Here is a 27977-nt window from a genome sequence, read left to right as displayed (position 1 = left end):
ATGAACTACAAACACCTCAGCGGCTCCATCAGCATGTTCCAGTGTTTTACCACCGTGTGACATCAGATGTAAATGATTCATATGTAACAGTAACTGACATGATGACGTGCATCTCATGGGTCATAATCATACTCTTCTTCTACTTTGGATTGAATCGTTTACGTCCGTTCATGGCGCGTCACGTTAAATTTCGCTGCCACAATGAATTGTGGGGCGTCTATATCTCCTTACTCTCACATAGGAAGCTCCAGTGTACCCTATGCTAGAGGAGATAGGAAAGGAAGCATTGAAGCTCCTTTCCTATGCACTTAGAGAATCTGAACAGCTCTTAACATGGCTGCTGATCAAATACTTCTGGGTCACTTCAAGATTTAGGAAATTTCCCCAGCCAATTTGACAATTCGACCTCACCCTAGACAGTGGCAACGAGCGGCACGCAGTCTGACCGACAGATTTCTTGCAAGATTAGTAAAATGTTTACAGCAGTGGAGGGCACATTTACATTATATTACATTACATTATTCAGAGTAGCCTCTATACTGCCCTTATACTGTATATACAATTTATATGTCTGGAAAGTATCTTCATTTCTTTAAGGATCACAAAACGTATGTATGATAGGGGCAATTAAATGAAAATCATAATACAGACAGAATTATGGTCTTAGAAATATGATGAAAAAATCATCTGATACATTGCAATATATTCCAATATCCTCAGGTTGTCCACGAACGTAGTCTCAAAAAAAATCTATTCTGAATATACATAATTAATATTATGATCAATACGAAGATAGATTCAGGCATTGTGATACCACTGTTGCGGGCTGTGGTCAGAGTCCAGAGTCCACCTCTTCACCCATTCACACAGCACTGCTGTTCACTGTGCTTTGTTGGCACTGTTGGTTCCTTAATATGGATCTTTACAGTTTAACATTGCTGCTTTTAATAATAAATATTCAATTCAATTTTATTAGTACAGCACAGAATCACATTATCTCAAGGCACTTTACAATGTGAAGTCAAGACTTCACAATATTGCAGAGAAAACCCAACAGTTCTCACAATGAGTAAGCACTTGGCAACAGTTGTATAACTGTATGTGTATAATATAGCTTCAGTCTTCTTGTATTAAATGAACTTCACATTTTAGTGATACAGAATATACAGTATATTTAAGATCCACTACACACCTCTAATCGTGCTAACATGTTTTTGCTATGATATAATACTGACAAAGGTATTTCTGCCAGGATAATGACTACTTTTTTTGGTCATTTACCTCATACTTATTGAATATTTCATAATAACACTTCTGCACATTTGAATGAAATCATTACCATTGCTGTATCATGAGCTAAACAGCCCATTCTCTGTGCAGGCCCATTTTAAAAGGATACATACGCAACTCTTCTGCGTTTTTCCCATTTTCCACAAATGCCCTGAACAGATCGAAACCGGCAATGAATGGATCCAACTCACTAAGTAGCTTATGTGGGAGTTGGAAGATAACACGATGAAACATATGAGGGTTGAAACGACCATCCCAGTCAGAGAAGTTCCACATCCAGTGGCCTGGGTTCTGTCAGCGTCCATCATTCACCGGAGTGCAACACAGACACCCTGATTATTCCTGTAGCTGAGACCAACAGAGTTCCCTGACCTCAGTGGGGGGGAACACACACACACACACACACACACACACACACACTATTATGAGGTGAATAATAGAAGCTGGCAGAGGAAGGGATTGGTTTTGACTCAAAAAGTTTCAGTCAGCAAAATGACCCTGAGCTCCTGCCGGTGCACAGGCCTGCTCTGTGGGAACACAGGCGCAGGCCTGGATGGACCATGGTCTATATTCATATAAAGTTATATATTTGAATTGACCTCATTATCAAACATATTCAGTCACACAGTCAGCCGACATGGCAGTTAGTGTAACAGTTACTTGTAACATTGTACAAACTGAATGATTCTATGAACAAAACGCGTGTGATGGAGTTCTGGTGCCCCCTTTCAGCCGGATGTGTACAACAACATTTGAGTTGAATGTACTTTCAGGAATGACTCAGGGAATTTAGTGCGTGATTATTTATGTCTTCCCACGTTCCATTCACTTATGATTTAGAATTTGTGTCAGAAAATGTGGCCTGTGCTCTCTGACCTCTGTGACCGTCCTGTCTTGCTCACTGGACTTTGGTTCATCTTTGTCTCCTTGAACCTGTATTTGTATGTATTGTACTCTGTTTTCTGTCCCTGACACCTGTACTGGTATTTTTATTTATAATGGTTGAATAAAATGTAGTATTATTATTATTAGTAGTATGTGTTGTGACGCTGGACGGGGGGGGACCAACCTTTGCTTCAAATGCACTCTTGTGATAAGTGGCATCAGCTGTCAGCTCGATCAGCTGATGTCATGCAGGAATATCTCTCTTGTCAAACCACACCGAGTTGCACGAAGAAGCGGCGGAAGTCGTGCGAATGTGCCTTCAAAGTAAAACTGCAGGGGAGCGCTTAATGCCGTTACAGCATCTTTTTCATTCTCCAATTCAGTGGGTCACGGCACGAAGTTACACAAAGTTACCCTCTGTCATAATACAAATCAACTTGAATTATCTGTATACAGCTGCTGTCCGTAGCTTGCAAAACACCATCTTCACTTCATTTGAATTTTGGTACGTCACATGTTTTATCATCATTATTTTATTTCATTCAACGGTTGACTCGAATTTGACATTGTGCTGCTTCAAGGGTTTTCACTCTCATCAGCACCAACCCCCTCCTCACGTTTCTCATCCTTCAGTGTGTGTCGCCAGTTACTTGTACAACTGATTAACTGTTACAGCTACTACCACATACAGTGAGGCAAACAGCGGGTCCTTATGGTTTAATATTCGTATGTATGCGTGACGATGATCACATCCACTCGTTCCATTCACTCCTAGATCAGTGAAACGGAAAGGGTCTGTCTATATAAAAAAGAATGGCAATAAGAATGAAAACGTAGCTTTCCTTGAATATGATACCTTTTATTATATGCCCTCAAGTAGTTTGATACAGTTTTGAAAATCCTACCCGGAAATGTAGTGTGTGACTGTGCGTCACTTGGCGCAGGTTGCGCTCTTCTTGTTGTCGGTGCGTAAACTCGCCAACTTCGATTCACTTCAGCCGTGGACGCGTCCAACGCACCACGGCGAGTTCCAGAGGAACAGACCTGGGGTTGTCCCATGTGCACTAGTGGTGACACATGACCACATTCACCGTGACGCGCAATCATTTGGACATCCCTGCGTCATTGGCAGCGTCCAGTGCACCACCATCATGGCCTCTGCCGCATCCGTCAGCCGCGCCAGCCGCTCCGCCGCCCGCCGCAGCTCCGCCGCCGGCCTGTCCGCCTCCAGCAGCAGCCCGACGCGCCTGTCGCGCGTCCACGAGAAGGATGAGCTCCGACAGCTCAACGACCGCCTCGCCAACTACATCCAGCGGGTTCAGGATCTGGAAGGCGAGAGGTCCTCCATGCTGAGTCAGCTGGAGGAGAAGGACGAATCGAAAAGCCGCGAGATGGGCAACGTGCGGCGGCTATACGAGGAGGAGTTGGCCGACGTGAGGAAGTCGCTGGACGGCCTGGCCGGGGAGAGGGCCCGCCTGCAGATCGACTACGGGAATCTCTGCGAGGACTACAGGAAACTGCAGGCCGGGTACGCGCCAAGGGCTGGTACACCACACTCCGCTCGAAGTATCTGCAGGTTTTACGCAGTCGTCTACCTGCAGAGCAAGGATGAAAGACATTCAAAAAATACATATATTGCTTTATTATTCGGGATTCATTCAGCACACTCGGCGACAGATCTCCCATTTTAATATTCCTAATTTTCTAACAGATGTGGGCCTACACATCTCTCAGAGATGACAACTTCAATAAAGAGTTCATATTTTATCTTAGTGTTGCCGAACTGAGCATTGGTCCCCAGTGAATCAGGTCATGGTGTGTATCCCGAAAACAAGGCGACAATCAATTGTTTCCTAAAGAAATAACGTTGGCTTTAATATGACTTATTTTTATTTGTAACCCCTAATCCGGCACTTGGTGCCCTAAAGTGTGTGATGCACGTTATGGGAGAGGATGACCCAGTTCCTTTGAGAACACACTTCGTGAGACTGGATTTATAGGCTGAAAGACATTTGAGGATGGAAGGTTAATACCAAAATAAGTTTTTAGTAGTCCCGGAACTTGTCTGGTGAATTATCATGTATGTATGCATGCCAGTGAGGGCTGCATGGTGGTGTAGTGGTTAGCACTTTGGCCTCACAGCAAGAAGGTCTTTCTGTGTGGAGTTTGCATGTTCTCCCCGTGTATGCGTGGGTTCTCTCCAGGTTCTCCGGCGTCTTCCCACAGTCCAAAGACATGCAGATTGGGCTTAGGTAAATTGGGTACATTAAATTGGCCATAGGTGCGAATGGTTGTCTGTCTCTTTGTGGCCCTGTGATAGGCTGACACCTGTCCAGGGTGTACCCCGCCTCTCGCCCAATGCCCGCGACCCTTAAATGGATAAAGCAGTAGATGATTGATTGATGGATGGTATGCCAGCGACAAAGGCAACAGTCAACATTCAGATATTTGAGTTCCTACTATCGGTGAGGAAAACCTGTCGAGTTGTCTTCTATGGTGCACACCCTTCTCTGTTCTCCCTCCCCCTCCCTCCCTCAGGAACCAGAAAAAGGGGAGCGATTTGGCGAATGCGTTGGTTCAGTGGAGGAAAGTTGAGGCATCTCTCGGCTCCAGGGACGCTGAATGCACTAAGCTGCTGTCGGAGAACAGGAGACTCACGGACGACTTTGCTGACCTGCAAGGCCAGCTGGAAAATGTATGAGCTACAGCAAGAGTTACACATATCAGTGCGCATAATGTGCTACGTGAAAATGTAACGATGCATCGTCTATATACCATGTCTGAGGTCATTAAAGCCTCTTTTTGTAGAATTTGAAAATCGACGTTGTCCAGTTTAGGCACTAGCAGTGATAACAGGTTGAGGTCAGGTTAACCATCTTGGTTGCAACTTAAAGTAAAGGCAATGCAAGATGACAAGGAAATGCCTGGTATTCAACTCATTGTACATCGTTTGTGTCTGTTTGGTTTGTCCATTCTTGGCTCTTGTAGAAACATGGTGACTCGTGTAGGACCCTCCCTGTATAGCTATAAATGATACACTAATGTAAACATAATTATGAATATTATATTCCATTTCTGTTGATAGATCCACCCAAATCCTACAAACTGGTCCCTTCCATTTAAAATGGGTTCCAGTTCCACTTTTCTATGTGGAGTGGGATGCAATGAGGACAAATCAGAAAAATTTCAATCATCCGACCATCGTCACCTTAAGTTTCAACCTCAACTTATGTCGACTGTTGGGTGTTGGAAATATACCTAAATGCTCCTCATACATCCAATGTAGGAAGCTGTGTACCAAACCCAACACACATTTGTGATTGAGGTTTAAGGCCCACATGCACGACTAAATTAGCTGAAGCCAATGGTACAGCTTCACTGTGATGCATATTGTGCTGGATAGTGCTTTAAGTTTGAAGAGTTTGTGTGACCAGGTGGAGGGCGTTCTATCGGATGCCAAAAACCAGCTCAGCTCCGAGATTCTGAGGAGGGTAGACATGGAGAACCAGGTGCAGACGCTCAAAGAGCAGATGGAACTCCAGAGAAACATCAGTGAGCAGGTGACCACCCCCCAACAACAACACATGCACACCCACAGACTCGCGCATGGACAAGCAGGCAATTTGTTCACCTCAACCCAAGTCTAATTCCAACTAATGATTGTCTTTCTTGTAGAAGTATGTTTTTCTTAAATAGTTTTTTAAACTCTGTGATTTATCTGTAGGAAGTTTTGGAGATCCGAAGCCGGTACGAGAGTCGCCTGGTAGAGGTGGACTCAGGGAGACGGAGAGAGTTTGAGCATAAACTGACTGAGGCGATGCAGCAGCTCCGCCAGGACCACGAGTCTCAGCTGCTGCAGTACAAGGAAGAGATCGACAAGACCTTCAGTTCAAAGGTACGAGATGATGCGTTTAATAGCGTCCAGATTTGTTGCACCTTACTTTTTTTTGTTTCTTGAGGTTTCTGATAATCTGTATTAAAGTTCATTGTGTTGACATGTAATTCTTTCTGGGCTTCAGTTAGAGAATGCCCAGCAGGCTGCACTGGAGAAAAATGACATTATGTCAGCCACCAAAGACGAACTGGGAACCACTAGGCTCAGAATAGAGGCCCTCAGCTCCCAGCTCCAGCAGAGCCAGAAAGACGTAAGTTCTGTCTGTAACAATGCGTGAAAACATCAGCTCTTGTTGAAAATAGAGCAGCCGTGTTAGTTCCGTACCTCTGAATCCTGTTGATTTTCTTTTTCTTTTTTTTCCATCAGAAATTTAAATATTTCTGGTGTTGGTAGTTGCTGTTCCCGGCAGTGTGAGAGACAATGGACAAATGACAAGCAAAGATGAGAGTAGGCTATACTAGTTGGTAGGGCTCTCACTAACTTTAGTCACCCATTGTCTTGTGAAGTGCGTTTTTTAAGCCTCAATTTTTGTATTTTGGCCAGCGCCATCTTATTTTTTGGAAACCAGAAGTAACCATATTTGGAGTTTGGTCCGACCGAGAGCTTGTCTACTGCACATGGCATCCACGCTCCAATGGATTTGGGGCTTCATCATCATAATTTACAAAATGAACATCATGCTGTATTGAAGAAGACCTGAAAGTAGAGATTAAACCAAAAACTCCTCAGGAAAATGTTTACTGGTGTTATAAATCAAGTGAGAAGTAGTCATTTTCTCATACACTTCCATAGAAACTGACTTCTTTTTGTAACCAATGGAGTCGTCCACTGCTGTGAATAATTTAGAATACAGGTTTTGGGTACATTCACATTTATTTGGGTACAATGTCACTCAAATTAAATATACATTCTTAACTGGGTCATGCTACACCTTAAATATGCAAAATATGATGTCTCATTGGCAAATGAGGATATCTGAGGTAAGAAGAAAAAAACAACCTCTACAGCAAACTCACAGGAAACGGAAAAAAAGAAGACTTGAACCATAAACTAGAAGCGCCTTTCCTGTGGCAATTCAATGTGTGAATTCCCGGGATGGACCGCCGCGATGCACAGCAAGCACTTTTTGCTCAGACAGATCATGTGAACTTGGATCCGAATCAACAGTCTTCTAGCTGGGAGGCGACAGCACAGACGCCAATGTGATCTCGATAGATGACTCATTTTGTCAATGAAAAAAGAAGCATTCACACATCAGAAGGAAAGAGAGGAGTTAAGAAAGAAGTAAAGTAAGAAATACAAAGAAAAAAGACATTAGTGATATGGACTTGGATTCGAACCAACAGTCTTCTAGCTGGGAGGTGCCAAGGCGATCTTAATAGAAGAGTGTCATTTTGTCAAAGAAAAAAGAATTGCAGCAATCGCAGCTTGGTTGGCCCCCTACAGGCCATATTTAGGTCCAATTTTCATGTTTAAAAATGAATATGAAATGACAGAGGTTAGAAAAGTAATAGCCATTGAGTGATGAGTGAGCTGGATTTTTTGATGTGAAAACGGTGTACGTAGCTCAAAAGCCCTGGGAGGAGATAGCTGGTACGGAAGAATAAGTATGAGCAAAAAAAATAAAGATTGGAATATCTAGATGTGTGAATGCGTGAAAAATTTCCCTTTGGATCATTGTCCCGTTGTAGGGGCCAGCATCTTTTCACTTCCACGTTTGTTGACGGACTGCAGGGCATCTGGTTTAGCAGAAACCACGTTATTCCCTCTCTCAATGCCGTATTTCCTGACTGGCTGCCACACAACCCCAAAGCCGAATATTTCATAAGAACATTAACATAGATGACGTACTATGTTCATGGTCAGTGTTGACTTAGATAATAAACAGACTTAAACATCTTTTAGTGTCTTTGTGAGGGTATCTTTTCAAAATACAGAGAAAAATCCTACTTAAAAGTTAATTAATGTCTTAAAGAAATTTAGACCACATTTAAATCCTCTAGATCCATAATTGATTTGGATTCACACCAAATGGCATACAATCATGGATATCAATCCTGTAAATATGCCAGGTGTTTGTTTTTTTCATAGCTTTTACATATTCCTGCTGAAAATATAACCCCCTTGGTGGAGGTAATAACGCATTGATTTCATGAAAAAACAATTAGGAAACTGCCATGTGTGTGTGGAATTTAAGGATTACTTTTGGGCCTTTATTGAGTGCCACTCTAGTTTTCCTATGACTTTATTGTGACAGAGAGCGAGGTAATGATGCTGTAACCATTCTTCTTTGGTGCTCACATTTATCTTAATGTTCTGCGTCCTTCCCCTCTGTCAGAAAATGGTGCTGGAGAGCAGCTATCAGGAGCTGGAGAGGACTTTGGACAGGGAGCGGGAGGTTTGGCAGCAGAGACTTGGTCAGAAGGAGCAGGAGCTGCTGAACATGAGGAGCCAAATGTACAGCCAGCTGGAAGAATATGAGAACCTGCTGGACGTCAAGGTGGCTCTGGACATGGAGATCAATGCCTACAGGAAGATGCTGGAGGTGGAGGAGCAGAGGTACAGCTGTGGTCTGTGCACACATAATCCATTTTACCGTTTGCTCTCAGAAAATGAAAACATACCATGGTTGCTGGGTTTCAGTTGTCTGGTTGTCACTATTGCTCCCGGTTGTTGAAAACCAAATAAATTATTATGTGTGAATGTACTCATGCATACTTCATGGACAGGTGTCTTATGCAAGCGCGCAATAACTATTAAAGTATGGTATTGATGGTGCCACCGTGTGGACAGTTATTACACATTTTACAGCCACCACCGCTAACGTCCGTAGCTGGCGAACCGTTAGACATTCTTACCAGGTGTCCCTTGGGTTAGGACAATTCAAATGGTACAGGCCCCGCCCATTTGCGCCTCGAAAACTTTTCCGCCACTTTGGATTCTGTGCAAAATCGTGTTTTGGGCTTCTGTCGGTACGTCGTTTGTTCAATCTTCACTAAACTCAGTACAAACCACGTTCGGATTGCCACAAATATAACCTCAATTTCCGTTTTTCGATATTCCACAAGGTTTATCTGTAACTGTTTACCAAACATTTGAAGGCGTGGCTATTTATATACTAAGGGCCTAACTCTTGGATGCTGCGCTCGATTGGAACCAAACTTTGGAATCTTGTGCATATGGCCCCCCCGCACAAGCGTCTGCCGACGGTGGCAGACCTGATATTTCTACAATTCTGCCAGCGGGGGGCCAAGCTGCATTTCTTTTCTTTACTTCTTTCTTTCTTTACCTCTGTCTTTCTTTACTTCTTTCTTTCTCTCTTACTTAACTTCTTTTTTTCTTTCTTTGCCATACTGTGCGTCGCAGCGGTCGATACTCAGCTATGACCTTTCTCAGCTCTATTGTATTTCAGTGATTTTATATATTTACCCATTTTTTTTGTGAGAATGCTGAGGCATTCTGTATGAATGCTGCTTCTTTTTTGATTGACAAAAGGACTCTTGTCTATCCAGGTCACCTTGGCGCAGTGGTCTGTGCTGTTGCCTCTCAGCTAAAAGACTGTTGGTTCGAATCCAGGTCAACATGATCTGCCTCAGCAAAAAGTGCATTTGCTGCGTTTCGCGGTGGTCCATCCTGGGTATTCCGCAGGAAATCTGCTTCTAGTTTTCATTGTTTCTCTCAGGTTGCAGCTGTCCCCCAGCCCCTCCCAGCGTACGACCATACCTCGAACCCATGAATACAGCAGCCGGAAAGTCAGAGGGAAGAAACGGAAACACGAGGGAACCTCTGGCACCTCGCCCGCCTACAAAATGTCCAGCCGATCAACAGACCGCAGTGCTTTGAGCGTAGCAGATGTCGACATGGACGGAAAATATGTCAGGCTGAAGAACAACTCTGACACAGTAAGGCTGTAATGTAGCTGGATTGTGGCTTTGTTTTCATACCTTCATTTGTACTTGTAAGAATCAGGAACAACAACACAGCTACAGAGACGCTGCTCTGTTACAAATTACCAGTGGTGAACAAAGTACACAACACCATTACTTGAGTAAAAGTATAGATACTCCTGGTCAAATGTTACTGCAATAAAAGTCAAAGTTGCTGAATCAAATTATTGAGATAAAGTACAGTAGTACTTGCTTTTAAAGGTCCCATATTGTCATCTTTCTGGTGTTTTATTAAAAGTTTTGATATCCTAAAGAAGATATATTTGTTTTAATTCGCCCGATCTTTCAGCAATGGAAAGACGGGTGAGCGCTCGGGGCAAGGCTGAGGGCAGTTACTGCGTCGCTATGACATCACAATGATACGGAGGTCCTGGGGCTGCTGAATGCAGGCTGTGTATTTGTCTGTTTATTGACCGTTTTGACACTTTTACCCTACACCTTATTTATTATGAAAAAAGCCAGGAAAGCTGAATTTTGACATTATGGGACCTTTAAAAATACTTACGTATTCAGAGTACATTTTTTTCCATCTCAACGCATTGTATACTGTCGCAGTACATTTAAAGAACCAAATGACTCTAAAACAAAACCATTAATGCTCGATTTGGTAATAGACCTGAATATGGTGCAAATCTTAAAGAAACACAATTATATTGACAAAAGGGTTACCCACCCAATTTTTAAGTGCAAAAATATTCCCCCATCCTCTCTCACCTCTTCCTCTTCTCTCCCTTCCTCTACTATTCTCCCCTCCTCTTAACTCCCTTCCTCTACTATTCTCCCCTCCTCTTCACTCCCTTCCTCTACTATTCTCCCCTCCTCTTCACTCCCTTCCTCTATTATTCTCCCCTCCTCTTCACTCCCTTCCTCTATTATTCTCCCCTCCTCTTCACTCCCTTCCTCTACTATTCTCCCCTCCTCTTCACTCCCTTCCTCTACTATTCTCCCCTCCTCTTCACTCCCTTCCTCTACTATTCTCCCCTCCTCTTCACTCCCTTCCTCTACTATTCTCCCCTCCTCTTCTCTCCCTTCCTCTACTATTCTCCCCTCCTCTTCTCTCCCTTCCTCTACTATTCTCCCCTCCTCTTCTCTCCCTTCCTCTACTATTCTCCCCTCCTCGCAATAAACACTGCCAACATTTAAAACGGTAAGAAATATCCTTCGCCCATTTGAAACATAGAACTACGGCAAGGCCATGGATGATTTGGTGTGGAAGCGTCGTTTCCAGCAGCTGCCAAAGCCATTACCTAACTTATATGAATAAATAGCTTACCTGCAACCATCCGCTGACTTTAACGCAAATGTTATGAGTAAAGAAAAAAAAGTCCAATATTTGACTTTTCAAATGTAGCGGAGTCAAAAAAACAAGTCAGTTACATACAGGTGGAGAGATGCACATTTTTCCACAGCCTAGTCACTCACATTGGAATTGAAGTCGTATGTTTCTGGATTTGTTGAAAAATTTTGACCATGCAGAAAACTACTGCAATTTGTCCAGGGATAATTGAATTCGAGGAGTCTGTGCCATTCTAGTTTAAGGACGTTTTCACACTTGAAAGTCCATGGTCCAAGGTCCGAACCAACGCTCTAACCCTAACCCTGCACTAAAGAACTTTTCATGACATATAGGCCTACATCCTATCGTTATCACCTACATGGGCTGCGTTTCCCTTTACTTGACTTTGATTGGTTTGTAGACAGGCGTGCTTCTGACGTCGGTGTGTTCTCAATTTGGCAGGGAGCCTTTTCCTTTTCCGCTCTGCCGTCCTCTTTTATCCGCTCAGAAAATAAGTTAAAAATTTTGACTTTTTTTTTCTAACCAAATTGCAATGAAATATTTTGTCTCCTCCTCTCGCGGCTCATTTTTACACTTCTTTTTTTTTTCAAGTTCTTTTTCATCTTCTCTGATAGCTCGCTGCCTCAACTTCCTCTGTGTCCGAGTCATCCAAACAATTGTTTTCACACTGCTAATGAACTGAACCATGGTTGTTTGATCCAGACCGAGACCACCGCTTTTGATCGGACCAAATTTTGGTCCATTAGTCCGGACTGTGGTCTGAGGCAAATTCACACTTGCATCTTTGGTTCGGACCAAACTGAAAAGTCTGACGGTCTGGATCAGACAAGTTAGGTGTGAAACATGGATCTTTGCCTCTATGATCAGTATTGCATGCAGATTTTTTTTCATCTTTTTATTTGTGCCTTTCAGGAGCAGCCACTGGGCGGTTGGGTAATTCGAAGGATTTATCCAGACTCTAGAGACATATCCTTCCACATCCCCTCCTCCTGTGTCCTGGCTGGTGGGCAGACACTCACAGTGAGTAGCAGTAGCGAACCGTGTGGTCTGGCACTGGGCCTTAACGTCGCAGAGTCTGAATGTTTTTGGGGGTGTTTAGGTTTAAGTTAGGTATTTAAGATGTGAACAGCTGTAACATGCTGCACAACAGGCTCCGACACACACTCATTTTAACACACTTTTTAGATCTGGGCAGCAGGAGCAGAGGTGGAAGTTGATTCTGGGGACCTGGTTCTGCAGGGCCACAAGAGCTGGGGCTCCACTCCTGATGTAAGGGTTGTCCTCCTGAACCCCAACCTCGAGGTAAGTGAGACAAAATTCATCTCAGAGACTACTCTTTGGTAAATTGGTACGTAAACATTTTTTGGGATTTATTTTGTTGAAAGTGCAGTTAACGTTTAATAGTCAAACCCTTGATGTAAGTCAGTGTTCAACATCAAGGCCATAAGGTCATTCATGGCCTTTGAAAGGATTTTTTTATTTTATTTTTAAGTGTATTTAAGTGTAAAACCATTTGTCTCTGCTTACACTCTGTGCTGGAAGTAACTCACCTCAGGAGTCATGTGATACATTTCAGGAGATGGCTGAGCGCCAGGTGTGTTTGATGGGCAGAGGGGACGAGGAAACTCGACTGGAATTTGATGAAGAAATTGTTGCAGGCAGTGACATCCAGCATTTTCGGAAACCGGTAAATGCACTGGCTCGTAAAACAAGCCCAAAGTAAAATTCACGTCCGGTCTATTGAGACACACATCAATATCTAGTGCAAAGAACCTTTACAGATACTTGGGTGAATGCTTTAGTTAATGAAACTTGACCTCACTTTTTTTTTCCTGCCTACACAGAAGCCAAAGAGAAAGAAGTGTTGTTCTGTGTCTTGAGTGCAGAGCAGACAGTAGGTGAAGAGGGTGATGACTGTACCATAGACTTGCATACAGATGGATGACAAGACGACTCCCTAAAGTGAAGCCAAAATCATCTTGATCGCCCCCGGAGGCTGACTGCAGAGGTCATAAACCCTGCCTTCTGCAAGTTAGCAGATGGGACATGAACCAAACTAAATAGTCACAAGTACACATTCAATATTTTTATTTTCAAAGATGCTTTGTTGTTTTAGGTACACTGATTCTGTGAATTATTCCACGTTTGTTTTGAGTTAGTTAGTTAGTTAGATGCTATAAAAAATAGGGTGAATCGTCTCGATAGACCGCTAAGACCGACTCTTGATTGGTCAAGTATCTGTATCGACGAGACCTCGATACTGTGGCTCCACACCACAATCACCATCTCTCAGATTTGGGCTCTAAATGACGTCAAAAGCGCAAGATGGTGGCAGCTGTTCTACCTTCGTTTTTGTACAATGGGAGGACTGGTGTCATCCAACTTTATGTGCAGTCTTTGCTGCCTACCAACCCACTGAGGCTTTTCCCGTCTGCTTGTCGGCTTGGACTTGGGGGTTGTGCATGGCTTGTTTGATACGTGTTGGTTTTGCCAGTCGTCGTAGCGATATGCTAAACCCGTTTGGTTGAAGACCATGGAATTGAACCTGAATTACTAAGCAAGTTTATATCTGCATTCCATTATACCGCGGAACTTGGGTTTGTTGTTCCAGTATAATCTGGGAACTCGGAATTATGACCTCCGAGTCAGAAATTGCAACTGGAAAAATCACCACCCCGACTTCCGGGGTCTGAGTTCCGAGGTATAATGGAACATAGCACTAGTCTGCTATCATGAAGATGCATATTTAACTCCAGGTTAACTGACTAATTTGCAATACCTTCCCCTAACTGCATGTTCATGTGAGACCAGCATGTGTCCCATGATGGTAACTTGATTACATGTCACAGCTGTTTTTTGTTGTGTTTTCCCCTCAGGATCTATCTGAAGAGGCAAGCTGTATTGTCATGTGATAGCGTGTTCATTTCCTGCTGTCCTTCACATCTGCCCGGAAAACTCTGGACTGGCTCAGGCCTCTGAGAACAAATCTCTGCTGATGTGTGGTTCCAGTCCTGTCTCATACAGAACTTTTTCTTTGTGATAAACTACAGTAGTACACTGACATGTTAGTATGACAGTGAATAGCTCGGAGGCCTTAGAATAACTGTATTATCCTCGGTATTCTTCCCTAGTTTCATCTCTAACTGCAATACAAATGAGCTTTGCCTTGGTTTTATCTAAATGAAATGAGTGTGTGAAATATAAATGTTGGTGTAATAAAGTTTATAATATATGGCACACTTGTTTCCAAGATTTAATAACGTTTAATACAGAAAATGCAGTAATAGTTGAATTTGGCAAGAAAAGCCATTTTCCTGGAGATGGTCACACGCAGTGTGCAGAGAAAGCGAGGGAGCTAGCAAAGGAAGTTTGAATTGGTTTGTGTTTAGCTGAGGAACTAAGGTCAATAACGCAAATTGTCCAGTCAAACAGAACAAGATGACATTGTGGTGTGCAACAAACAAACCATCAAAAGCGTTAACTTCATTTCCTGAACCGAGGTGGAGAGATGCACATTTTTCCACAGCCTAGTGACTCACATTGGAATTAAAGTCCTGGTACAATTCTGGATTTGTTGAAAAATTTAGATTATGCATAAAACTACTGTGATTTGTCCAGGCATAATTGAATTTGAGGAGACTGTGCCATTCTAGTTTAAGGGCATTTTCACACTTGAAAGTGGGTTCAGGAGGTTTTAACAATTCAGACAAAACTTTGAACCCTTCTCTCCCTCTCACTATCCTCACTACTCCTCAGATTAGTGATCAGGGAGCCAGAGTAAAGCCTAGACAGGCAGGGGTGGATGTCGCCCTACACCGGGAACTTCACCTTACGCTGCTTATCTCCTCTCTTTCACTTTTCTTCTCCCCCCTCTCTTTCCGCTACTCCTCTTCCTGACCACATCTTCTCTCTCCCCGATGTTTTCCCCTGTTGCCCTAACGATGACTATTTTTGTAATTTGAAGTATCAGTCTGGTAGAGATTAAAAGCAACTGTTATACAACTCCTCTCTCCCCCGATATGTTAACATGACATGTCACTAACTGTTTTTGTTTTCTCTCTCTCCTAGTGTATCTCTGACTCCAGAGCTGCAGGACCCGAATCTGTCATAATTAGGGCCCGAGCTCCACTGACAAAGTCGGAGCGAGGACCTATTGTAATTGAGTGAATTATTATTATTATTATGATGGTTATTATTCCGCCAAATGAATCGCCAATTTGAGGCACTTAACTTGCTCCGACCTGCCCAAAATTTTGCGCACGCATCAGAACTGGTGAAAAATTTGATAACATTTACATTTTAGGGGTCTCGGGCATTGGGCGTGTCAAAGTAACTCAATAAGCTCCTTACAGCATTCCCCCTTGCTTTGTATTTGATGTAGATAATCAAAATTTGGTAGGCACATGTATCACATGAAGACCTACAAAAAAATAAAAGGTCGCCATTACCTCCAACCAACAGGAAGTCGACCATTTTGATTGTAGTGAGCAAATGTGGACATTTTCGTACGTCACACCAGCAACTTCAAATTTGTTTTGTCATCTCAAGACCCATGGGATCAAACGGTACTCAAAGCTTGAGTTTTCGTCAGAGCCCCTTGCCGTGATGACGTTGAGAAGACCTGGAGATTTTCGAGCCTTCGCCATGAAACAGGAAGTTTCTCCTGATCAAAGGCACATGATGTTGCTCCATGATAGGACATTCCTCTGACTTGCATATTGTTAATAAAGCCTTCACATGCTGCTACTCACCATTACATGAGAGCAATTGTGCATGTGTATTTAACCACAGCATTCTTGGTTTGATTCCAGATGGGGGCCTTGTTACATTTCACCTCTGTCTACATCACCATGGCAAAAATGCGTAACGTGGATCAAAAGATGAATTAATTCACTAAAGAGCCAAATGTCAACTTGGGTGGAAAGGAGTGAAAACAGTTATCTCATAACACTTCATTAAATATGTTCACATAAGTGTATACAATCATGTACTAATTCACATAGTTTGTCAACGTGTTAGTGTTAATATTGTTCATTGTTTGCATGTAAATATGCAAGCAACAGTTTTCAGCGATTTAATATTTTAAGGACATGGAGACTTCATTGCTTTGTTTTAGATTTTTTTTATTCCCTTCAGTTCTTGAGAACCACAAACAACTTTCCATTCACTATCATTGGGTCAGAACCTGCACAAATAAAACCCATTCATCTGCAGCATGAACGATGAGCAGAGCCTTAGTGAATGGTTTGTCTGTGCAAGAATGAGTCAAGCTGAAAGAGTGGTCAAATGGATGATGGGCCTTAACTATAACATTGCTGACTTCAGGTCTTCTCATTATTGTTATTCAAAAACCTGCATTATAGATGCGTTTTCAAAGACTTTATTAGGAAGACCTGTACATCAGCTTATCCAACCAGCCAATCGTGGCAGCATTGTTTAAAATCCTGCAGATAAAGGTCAATATCTTTAGTGAATGTTCACATCAAACATCCGGATGGAATAACAATGTGATCCCTGTGACTTCGGTCCCTCAGACCGACATGAATGTTGGTCTGAGGGTTTCTGAACATGCTGATATGTATTTTTTACACATGACAGTCTCTAGAGTTTTTACTCAGAATGGAGCCAAAAACAAAAACCATCCAGTGAGCAGCAGCTCTGTGTTGAAAGAGGTCAGAGGAGAATGATCAGACTTACTTGGGACTGACAGAAAGGCTACACTTACACAGATAACCCCTCTGTGGTGAGCAGAGAATCATGTCAGTGTGAACAACACATTCAGCATTGAGGTGGATATGCTACAACAGCAGAGACCATGTCAGGTTCCATCCTGTCAGCCAAGGACAGAAATCTGAGGCTGCAGTGGAAACAGACTCACCAAAAGTCTTCAGATGGAAACTGGAAAACATAGCATGGTCTGATGAATCTGGATTTCTGCTGAGGCTACAGAGTCAAGTCAGTATCTGGGGTCAACAGATTTACGACCAAAGTTGTCTATCTTTTAATGGCTACTTTCAGCAGGATAATGCTCCAACTCACAAAACAAAAGTCTCAAATTGGTTTGTAATGCAGTCATGTCAACATGGAGCAGAATTCCAACCTTTTGTGGAATCCATGCCATGGAAACTGAGACTGTGTTGTTCCTGATTAAGTGCTTGTGTTTTAGAACAGAACAACAGATCATTAGGTAATCTTCAGTTGATTCCATGTGTAGGGTGAAAAACTGGATCGCCATAGATAAATCCAGTCACACCATTGTTCTTCAGGAAGCAATGACACTGATTGTCAGTGTGGACCAGTGTTGTAGTCGAGTCACCAACTCGTGAGTCCGAGTCGACTCTCTAGTCCCCAGTGTTCAAATCCGAGTCCAAGTCCGAGTCACCAAAGACAAGTTTGAGTCGAGTCACCATTACCTCAGTTCGAGTCCGTGTCGAGTTTCGAGTCCCCAGTGTTCAAGTCCGAGTCACCAAAGACAAGTTTGAGTCGAGTCCAAGTCGAGTCTCGAGTCCCCAGTATTGAAGTCCGAGTCACCAAAGACAAGTTCGAGTCGAGTCCGAGTCGAGTCACCATTACCTCAGTTGGAGTCTGTGTCGTGTCTCGAGTCCCCAGTGTTTGTGTCCAAGTCCAAGTCGAGTCACAAATAAAAGAGGGTCTACAAAAATGACACAGCTTACACCATTCAACGGGAGTTTATTAACTGACTGTCACGGCGTGACAGATGTCTGCTAAAATTAGACGTCGTCCCAGACTTCTCCTCAATCGTACGCCGACAAATTGTGCATTTAGCGGAGCTCTTTCCAGACAGCTTCCAAATTTGTTCACAGCGTGGGGCGCGCTGAATCTGCAGGTAGAAGAGGGCACACACCCTGCCCTTGCAAGAAACTGTTACAGACTAAATTGACAGACCTATTAAACATATAAGTTGTCAGGGACTTCATCCACCTTCAAGTCACATTTCATGAAAGCTTGAGTCCTCTTGCATTAGTCCTCGAGTCAGAGTCCAAGTCCGAGTCATTAATGTGCGGGTCCGAGTTGAGTCACGAGTCCCAAAAATAGCGACTCGAGTCCGATTCCAGGACTCAAGTACTACATCCCTGGTGTGGACTGTGAAAAATGATTGTCCACAGTTGCCACAGTGATGCAGTTATTCTTGGGTCGGAGTTTCCACAATAAGTTTTGTAGGTAAAAGGTTATAGAGGCTGGTTCATCAGCTCCACATCTTGGAGGATTGGAGGATCTTCCATCAGTGGCTTCAACCCTGCTGTAGTGTATAGGAATTTGTCCTGAGCTTCATTACTCGCTTCCCTTATATTTGAGGTCTGTTCAGTGTTGTAGAATGTAGTCTATACCATAATCTCTTTGTTGGTAGCTTTGATTTGGCTGTTAATGGACAGGGTCTGTTGGTTGTGTGTTATGTGGTCAGACAAGGGAATCTGCAGTCGCACTCTCTGGTCAGTTTTCTTCCACGTCTTGAACAGATGCATATGGTAGCGCACAGATACCTGAGAAGAAAAAATAACCAACATATTTTAGTACCAAAGTTCCATACTGTGGACCTGAATTAGGTAGTGATTCCAATTGTGCAATTTGAGCAATTCACAATTATCACAAATTAAACCGTGAATGAGTAGTATCAATTCTGAACTTACCATGGTCCAGAAGACGTATATGGTAAACAGAGCCAGGGTGAGCACCAGGAGCCCCAGGGCCTCCATGCCATTGGTGTAGTAGAGGTCCATGGCTCCCTGAACACACAGCCATCCTGACAGGCTGGCCAGTGGTGTGATTAACAGGAAACATAATGCATCACCGCACAGCGTCCTCCTCTGCTGCTGCATGGATGGAGCACACAACCACTGTGGGGAAGGAGAAGGGTGAAAGCAGTTTCAAGAGTTTATCACAAAAGAAAAGTTTAACCCAGGGTCTTGATGGTGGACATGCTGTGTGACGGATACATGGACATGTGCAGATGGAGCACCTTGGGTGATCAACAGAGTAAATGACCAGTAGATGGCGCTAAATACTCCTGCTTGAACCTGTGAACACTTGCATGCAGGTAGAGGATTATTAGTAAAATTTTAGTGCTCGTAATAGTGCTGAAGCCAATAGTATTATGAACCCTACAGTATCATTAAAAACATGCTCAGTTAGTGATTAGTTAAGTTATTATCATATTATAGAAGATATTATCATACTGTATTATCATGACACAACCGCACAAAGGGTCAATAAACAATAACATTATACTGGTCCATTGCTGGGATTACAATCCCAGTCCAATTAATTATATGGAGTTTTTGTTTATTCATATTCACTGATCCTTTACTTAAAGGGGCAGTAAGCAGTTTTGGAGAAAGCTTGTTTCTCTCTTTGTGGTTGTTAATGATTTTACTGCACTGACCAGGGCCGCGAAAACGTCGCCTCGGGTATGGGAGACTGATGCGCTAACCACAATTGCCAAAACCACTGAGTCGTAGCATTGTTCGCTAGCACGTCTCTTAACTTGTCTGGGAGTGATGTTTACAACCTGCACACACAGTGTTGTGAGAGCGGTCCACAAATTCTTTTTTTCCCCAATGCACACAACAACCGACAAATATTCCGAGGAAATATTCGCTGAGTTTTACAAAACGTGTATTGGTTTAAAATCGCTAACTGCCCCTTTAAGAAGCAAAAAATTAAAATGCCTCTACGCCAATACTAAAATACTATCATCAACATATACTGACAGAGCCTAAAGTAAAAGTACACATCACGCACAATGCACCATTTGAAAATAATGTCCTATTAATGCATTACAATTTCTAAAGAATAAACGTGTTCGAATATTTTTTATGTTGCAGCTGTTAAAGGTGAGGCTAGATACAAATGTAGTCTACAAAACGTTTAGCAGGAAATGAACCATTCAAGCAAAGTAAAATTAATTCAAGGTTGAAAAGCAGAGTTCTGAAAATAGGCACTTATGTAAACATACTTTGCACATTCTACCACTGCAATAGTGAAAATAAGACTTGTGATTTTAGGATTCACTTCAAATTCAACATCGTCTTTCTTCATCCCCACCCAAAAGCCTCTCCATAACATTGTTAGCTAATGTGCATGTGTGCCCATGTGTCCAGCAATGCTTTACGGCAGGTTTCATGCTATTCACTGTGTAGCTTAAACTGGCAGTGCTTAATCAGCAGATTACTAGCTGTGACCACACATGCAACAGGACAAGCAGGAAGGAGTACTCTCATCTGCAGAGCAGCGAGTAAAGGAAGCACCATCTAATCTGCCCTCAGGGTAAGTGGCTTAAGCAGCACAAGAGGTCTGACTAACAGTGGCAGGTCCTCCAACGTGAAGGCAGCGACTCCCCAAGAAGCCGCTCCCACTGACGGTGACATCAGCTGTCTCATTGAGATAAAAGAGCAGGCTTTAAACTTTGGCTTACTGTAAATCTGTATTCCAATGGGGCTTCATGTCAAATTGAAAGAAACATTTGGAAAATGTGCTACTTGTTGTTGTGAGATGTTGGTTACGTAATAATACTGTAAAAGTTGAAGAAAGGTCTGTTTGCTGCAGAGCCTACCTCACTGAGACGTTTTGGCAGGCGCTCGAGTGCAAACTGGTGGTTGCAGAGTTCACAGTGCCCGCTGTTGGAGGTGGCAAGCCATTGCTCCAGGCAGGACCGGTGCACCATGGCCAGGGTACCAGAGCACTCGCAAGGGGACAGGAGCTCCCCTGAGGCCCTGCCTTCATGGCAGATCCTACAGAACAGCTCCTCGGCACACACACTGGTACACAAGAGACAACAGTCATATGAGAGGACAGCGGTATGTGGGTTTCTGAGGATGTCTGCTGTAAACATTGACCTTACTGAAGTTGTGTGAGTAGTTTTACAGATTGAGAAAGTTTCTCAGAGACTCTCATGTCAAGTTGACAACTTCTGCAGCTCGATAATTCAATGGCCTGCCTCAGTAATGTTAAATTTTGGCTGCTCCAGAGCTTTCTAAAAATCAATGTTGACAAGCCTAAGGTCAAAATAATTTGTCCCAAAAATTCTACAAGCCAACATCATAATAAATTTCTTTCCTTGACCAAAAACTGCAATCAGTCAGGAAGAACTTATTAACCCCACATGTGCCTGGACATTCTCTGCCCAGGCACATTATCTGTGAATGGAGCACTGCCCCAGGATTAGGGTTTGGGTTGGAAACAATGTTGGAAGGGCCCATTAATATAACGATTTTTAAGTCCTTACTGGATTCAATTCTAACTAATTCCAATTGCAGTGAAAATGTTCTGTGAAACTGAAAACTGTTGGGAACACTGGGTCCCCCCCATACTTTGTCCTGTCAGTATTGTGCTGCTGTCAACACCATTAGGTGTTAGGCATCCATGGTACAGACAATTTATACATGAGGAAATACTAATAAAAGTGAGGAATGTTTGCAATAAACTACAAACACTAGAAAGAGTGTGAGCATGCAGCAGCTTTGCCTTTAGACATGATGAGACAGAATGCATCCCAGAGGCATTTTACATAGAGATGCAGTACATCTTTCCATCAAACATCTCGACAAGAGGTGATGCACGAACTTTGAGTTACCTGTCAGCGACTGCTGCAACCTCCTCACTGGGCACATCTGTGAGATAGTGCGTTACTTCTGGGTTGCAGCTGGGGAGTTCCTCCTCCAGCCTATGTTCAGGCATTAAATTGACCTCCCCCATGGGGCTCAATGAGCCAAGGGGTTCCTTTGCTGTCATGTCTGGTATACGAGGGGCCATTCACTCATGTGGAGCATCACATCTGTAAGCATTCAAAGAGAGAGATGCCACAATTAAATATTTTTTTCTTAGATAATTTTTTATGGCACACACTTTCTGCAGATTTGTCAGCTGTACATTCATGCTGCCAATCTCCTGTTCTATCACATCCCAAAGGTTCTACTGGATTCACATCTGGTGCCTGTGGAAGTCAGTGAAGTTCATGCAACCAGTTAGTGGCATGGAGCATTATCCTGCTGGATGTAGCCATTATAAGATGGTAAACTGTGTCTATAGAGGGATGAACATGATCGGCACAGGTAGACTGTGTCAATCATTCCCCACAACATCACACAACCACCAGCTGCCTGGACTGTTCCATGGATTCATGCTACTGACTCTACTATCTGTAGCCTTAGCAGCAATCCCGATTCATTAGACCAGGCTGTTTTCAGTCTTCAACTGTTCAGTTTCGGTGAGTCTGTGTCCACTGCAGCCTCAGGTTTTTTGCTTTTGACTGATGGGAGTGGAAGCTGATGCACACTCTACCGTTGAACATCCACCTCATGGTTGGACATGTCGTTCATTCAGAGATGATCACTCTCTTCTGAACGCTCTCATTTTGTTTTTGGCTCCATTCTGAGTAAAAACTCTAGAGACTGTCATGTGTACAAATCTCAGGAGATCATCAGCTTCAGAAACACTCAGATCAACAATCACGTCACAGTGAAGTCACTGAAATCTGCTGCCACATGATTGGCTGATTGCATAATAGCATGAATAAGATTAGAGGTGTTCCTTACAATGCCATCAGTGAGTGTACCTTTTAATTTCATGGTTAAATATTATGGTAAGTATTATTATATGATTAATATTACAGATTGGCTCTTTAATGCAGCTCATGTGTAAAGGGTTATACATTTATATATTAATTTGGAAAGACTGAACAAAAACTGGAATATTGCATACCCTGAGTGGTCAATCAAACATCATTTTTCTAAACACATCTATGAATATACAATTTTCTTGCTTTAAAACAGGTCTCTGTGTGTGGACATGCTGTATTATGTTATCTTGTTATATTTGACCATATTTTTGTTTTCTCTATGCAAACTATGTACAGCAATTTGTCTTAAAAAGGTCAAAGGAGAAGCATGTAAATAAAACATCTCCCTGCTATAAACATAAACATAAATGAATGAGAATAAACTACAATACAGCAACATTGCAAGAAACAGCACACGTTCCACTGGCCTCCTTAAAAGTGAAAACTTTGACCTGTGTCATCCTTGACCTCATTTGTTGTTAACCCCTGCTACAATGTCGAGTTGTTCTTTTTCTATGTGCTATAATGCTACTGCAAATGCAAGAATATGAGCACACAGTGATAGAGATTGTAATAAATTAAATTATATATGCAATCATACTGGCTTCATTATAATATTACAAAACTTCATTATGACTCAAAATATTTTTTTTCTGGGGAGATGCTGTAAGGATTTCTTGACTAATACTGTGTAACCATATGTTTTGATTCCTGCATTTATTTAAATCTGGAAAGATGTGTTCAGGGAAAACCATCCAGAACCATATAATCTCGTCCCCACCCAGTTGTTCAATTCAGTCTAATCAGTGTTTGAAATCTAAAATAGATTCAGTAATTGTGTAATGTGAGAGGTGTCACAGTTCTACAGTTTTAGGTGCACTATCTCAGGACAATGTCTTTCTCAACCAGGAATAAGAAATATAAAATAGATATGGAAATACACAATGCTGTACAAGGCCTATTCAAATACAAAGGTACGGTCTAACACAACCTCAGGCAGTGACACAGAAACATACAATTACCTAACTGAAACCACAGTCTAAACTAATATTCAGAATGATTCCTTAATAACAAAAATTCAAGTTGAGTTAATTTAAGTGGTTGAAATCATAAAACATTATTTTCAGCAGCAGCTGGAATAAAAAAAAGTAAGAGCTTTGACATTGATGAAGCAGTTATATTGTAAGGTTCACTATGCTTTGTTCAGTTTTGAAAATTGATGAAAGCTGGTGCCTGTTATATGAAGCTGGATTTGAGGCTATCGCGGTGCCTTCAGTTTTTCCATCCTATGAAGATCCTTCTCCTCTTACGGGGTAAATCACCATGGTAACTTATGCTGAACAGCTAACCTGCTCTTGTGGAGGTTAAATTTGAGATAAGACATCAAAGCCATTCACCGGTCCAACAACTGACCAATCAGATCACTGGGAAACCAGAGTCATCATTCTACAGGATCCCGTCATGGACAAAATAGTTTGGAGTAAAGTAACAAATAATTAAGCGTAGCAAATATTTATAGATGAGTGGAATGTTGCTGTTCCAGTGTCCACTGTGGTTTTACAACAGAACTTCTATTAAACAGAGGGAGAGTTTATCACACAAAATAAATACATAGACTCATTAATATTACAACTTCATTTGAATTCAATAAAGATGATTTGATTCCCCGACAGAATCACTGACAGTCGTTTACTTTCATACACTTCACTGCAGCTCTGAACAACACAAGGAAACTGACAATAAATAGTAAAAAATAAATATCATGAATGATTAATTCAGTGTGATTGACTTCATCACACCTTAACTCCTTCTCTCCTCTGCATCAACAGCAGAAACAGTCAGCTTCTCTTCATCATCGTCTGATTATCAACAGACAAAAGGGCAAAACTATTCACTTCTGCTTCTGCTTCTTTACAAGATTTTTTTTATTTTTTTATATTTTTAGTGGTTTTTTTTCTATTTTAGATGTTTGATTACATTATTTTCATTTCACTTTGTGGAATGCCACTTTTACATGTCGCTTAAACAAGATTGACCTGCACATATCAGCGTTTCTTTTCATATCATATTAAAAACTATATTTATGGTTCTGACGATATCGCTTGTGATTTCCAACTCCACCTCTTTCACATGAACACGCTTGTAACTGGACAGGAAAGGTTACTGTTTGGCAGTATTTTGGCCAACAATGGTGTTAGGTTCATCAGTCAGTCAGGGACAGAAATCTGCTGTTGCACTCCAGTCACAGAGTGGCTCAGTAGGAGCCAACACTGAATGTGTGCCCACATCCTCTGACCCAGCGGTCTCAAGTCCACCAATGTGTACAATTAAACCACAATTTCAAATATTATTGTGGGAAAAGTAATCTCTGGCTGGATCATGTTCAGATGCATCATAGTCTTTAAAGGGATGATGCAGTACATTAATTAACAGCAGCAGTTTCAACCCAGAGGTTGTTGGGGTGGATGGGAGGTGTACAAAGCGACTGTCACACCAGAGACCGGGGTAGGTTCAGGAGTACCTTTGTGATGTCAGGGGTAACTTACAGATTAACCGGCACTACAAAAGGTGGATAGGTTTAACACGAGACATGTTACCATGGTAATTTACTCTTGATCTTAAAACTGCTCCCAGCTGTTTTTGTTTTGTTTGTTTGTGGTTAATTGACACCACAGTTAACTCTGCGTCAACCTGTATAAGCCCTGCCTATGCACACAAGAACCTAATTGGTGTCGGCGTAAGGAATGACTGTCAGAATCCACCAGGACACCTCACTGATGAAAGATATATTCTTTATCTTTGACAACTTTCAGTTACAGGTCTCCTACGCCGTAACTGTGTCCTGCTTTGTGCTATTTATCCACTTGACACTTTTATGTTTCCATCGTTGATGTTGATCATGTGATCTGATCAATAATACTGTATCATGTGAAGTTCGCAGGCTGGATGCGTTAGTTGCATTCCCTGGACAATTAAATTTGCTCACAATCAATAACGCTTTTTATACGATCGCAGGATTTGCAGTCTAAAAATAAATCAAGTTATACATTGCAAGCCTACACACAGAACATATATTTTCTAAAGGATTACCAATAATGATTTGTGCCGTTGCTATTATGCTGCTATTTGTGCTCTGACTATTGCACACATATCCCAATTCATTAACAGGACCACGCCTCCAACTTATGAATATTGAAGTTTATTGAGTACAATGCATATTGCAATGATAAAGAACATAGGAGGGTAGAGGGATGAAGGGATGAAGGGCTGCGGGGTCGAAGGGATGGAGGGATGAGGGGTCGAAAGGATCAGTGTTGAGGATGAATGGTAATGATCGGTGGTGAGGAGACTGAGGGGAACCGGTAGAGAGACTTTGGATGGGGGTGCTGTCTCTTCGATCGTCCAGGTGCATCTGGATATACCCCTGTTGATTCCTGCGGTGACCTGAGAGGGAGAAAGATAGCAAAGGAAAGGGGTATGGGGGAGGGATGTGAGAATGAGTCAGAGGGGGAGGAAACGGAACGGGTGAGCTTATGTACTTCCTGGGCAAAAATGAGATGAGATGTTTGAGGCGTGGTGGTGTTCCCGAACCTAGTTATAAAACTTCATTTCACTACCCGCCTCGAACTTATGAATATTAAAGTTTATTGAGTACAATGCATCTTGCAATGATAAAGAACATAGGAGGATAGAGAGATGAAAGGGTGAGGGCTAGAAGTGATGAAGGGCTGAGGGGTCGAAAGGATGAAGGAATGATGGATGAAAAGATCAGCATTTTGGTGATCATGTGGTCGATGGTATTGATGTCGGAGTGGATGGTGGTATAGTGGTAGATAGTTTTCGGGACAGTTTGAGACCCCAACAAAGGTTTTCTAAGATGATGAGGTACGAAGAGGTGTTTGTCTCCGTATGTTAGCCCTGCGATACACCCTGGCAATGGGGTTGGCTCCAGCCCCCCGCACATCTTAATCGATAAAGAAGTATTGATAATGGATTGCTGGATAATTCTACTGTGAATCTACACCTGTGTCTGATGCAAAACACTCAACAGTGAGGTGACACACACATCGCACTAGACGAGAGATTTTTTTTCTTAATATACTTTAATGGCACTTATCTAGTTCACCTCTACATTATTGTAAAACAAACAACAACTAGTACGTCACTCAGTAAAGGGCATACCTCTGCCAACAGTCCCCCTTATGAAAACAGATTTAAATTTAAAAATGCAATAACGCCCCTGCTGCTCTGATTCTCCGGCCAATCTCACACTCCATTGTCCCCTCACTCGCAAACAAGACCCCGAGGTACTTGAACTCCTTCACTTGGGGTAAGGCTTCATTCCCTACCCAGAGTAAGCAATCCACCAATTTCCTGCTGAGAGCCATGGCCACAGATTTAGAGGTGCTGATCCTCATCCTCATCGGCCTCCCTGATCTAAACTCGAATGGTCGCTTGTTATTAGACTTCTGTGCTAGTCATGGACTGACCATAATGAACAGGCCCGAAGGGCTGCATTCTCTGCCGTGTCAGAGGCAAAGCAGCCGGAGGGTCCAGCCAATAGTCAGACCTCAGATTGAAGAGGAACAATGTGGATTCAGTCCTGGACGTAGAAGAACGGAGCAGCTCTTCAATCTCGCAAGGATCCTGGAGGGAGCCTGGGAGCATGCCCATCCAGTCTACATGTGTTTTGTGGATCTGGAGAAAGCATATGACTGGGTCCCCTGGGAGATACTGTGGGAGGTCCTGTGGGAGTATGGGGTTAGGGGGTCACTTCTTAGGGCCATCTAATCTCTGTAGACTCAAAGCGAGAGCTGTGTCCGGGTTCTCGGCAGCAAGTCGGATTCGTTCAGTGACCTTCAGCACTCACTGGAACGGTTCGTGTGTGGATTGGCTGGGATGAGTTTAAACACACCAATTTAAATTAAAGTTAAATTTGTAATGATTGTAATGTATGCTTAAGGCTAATTCAGCATCAGCAATAACAGCGCATTCATTAATTAGCCAAAAGTCGTCAATGAATCATTCGCTCCTGATTTGACTTTAGTAAAGACAACAGCTTGATACAAAATATTAAAAACTGGCAGA

General features: G+C 42.5%; 2 protein-coding genes across 4 annotated transcripts; one reads left to right on the top strand and one right to left on the bottom strand.

The window, feature by feature from the left end:
• The first annotated feature begins 3104 nt into the window (after positions 1 to 3104).
• On the top strand, positions 3105 to 15316 carry lmnl3 (lamin L3). Of its 3 annotated transcripts, none has more exons than XM_035628447.2 (12): positions 3105 to 3703; positions 4714 to 4870; positions 5610 to 5735; positions 5900 to 6070; positions 6195 to 6320; positions 8409 to 8629; positions 9753 to 9972; positions 12227 to 12334; positions 12500 to 12616; positions 12891 to 13001; positions 13159 to 13208; positions 14191 to 15316. In XM_035628447.2, the coding sequence occupies exons 1-11, from the start codon at positions 3327 to 3329 to the stop codon at positions 13192 to 13194; spliced, it is 1770 nt and encodes a 589-aa protein (XP_035484340.1). In that variant the 5' UTR covers positions 3105 to 3326; the 3' UTR covers positions 13195 to 13208; positions 14191 to 15316. The 3 variants fall into 3 exon arrangements, with proteins under 3 accessions (XP_035484340.1, XP_035484341.1, XP_035484342.1); XM_035628448.2 differs by having other exon boundaries at positions 13159 to 13212; XM_035628449.2 differs by lacking the exon at positions 13159 to 13208.
• Positions 15317 to 17987: 2671 nt separating this feature from the next.
• On the bottom strand, positions 17988 to 24242 carry zgc:158785 (uncharacterized protein LOC791214 homolog). The gene is made up of 5 exons (XM_035628450.2): positions 24123 to 24242; positions 21906 to 22106; positions 20886 to 21090; positions 18964 to 19170; positions 17988 to 18816 (listed from the first exon to the last, which is right to left on the bottom strand). Exons 2-5 carry the CDS (start codon positions 22082 to 22084, stop codon positions 18658 to 18660), a joined length of 750 nt encoding a protein of 249 aa, XP_035484343.2. The 5' UTR covers positions 22085 to 22106; positions 24123 to 24242; the 3' UTR covers positions 17988 to 18657.
• Positions 24243 to 27977: the final 3735 nt, after the last annotated feature.

This window comes from Scophthalmus maximus, chromosome 4, assembly GCF_022379125.1.
Source record: "Scophthalmus maximus strain ysfricsl-2021 chromosome 4, ASM2237912v1, whole genome shotgun sequence".
Lineage (NCBI taxonomy): Eukaryota > Metazoa > Chordata > Actinopteri > Pleuronectiformes > Scophthalmidae > Scophthalmus > Scophthalmus maximus.
The sequence above is the reverse complement of the archived record's forward strand: the minus strand, read 5'-3'. Positions and strand labels throughout refer to the sequence as shown.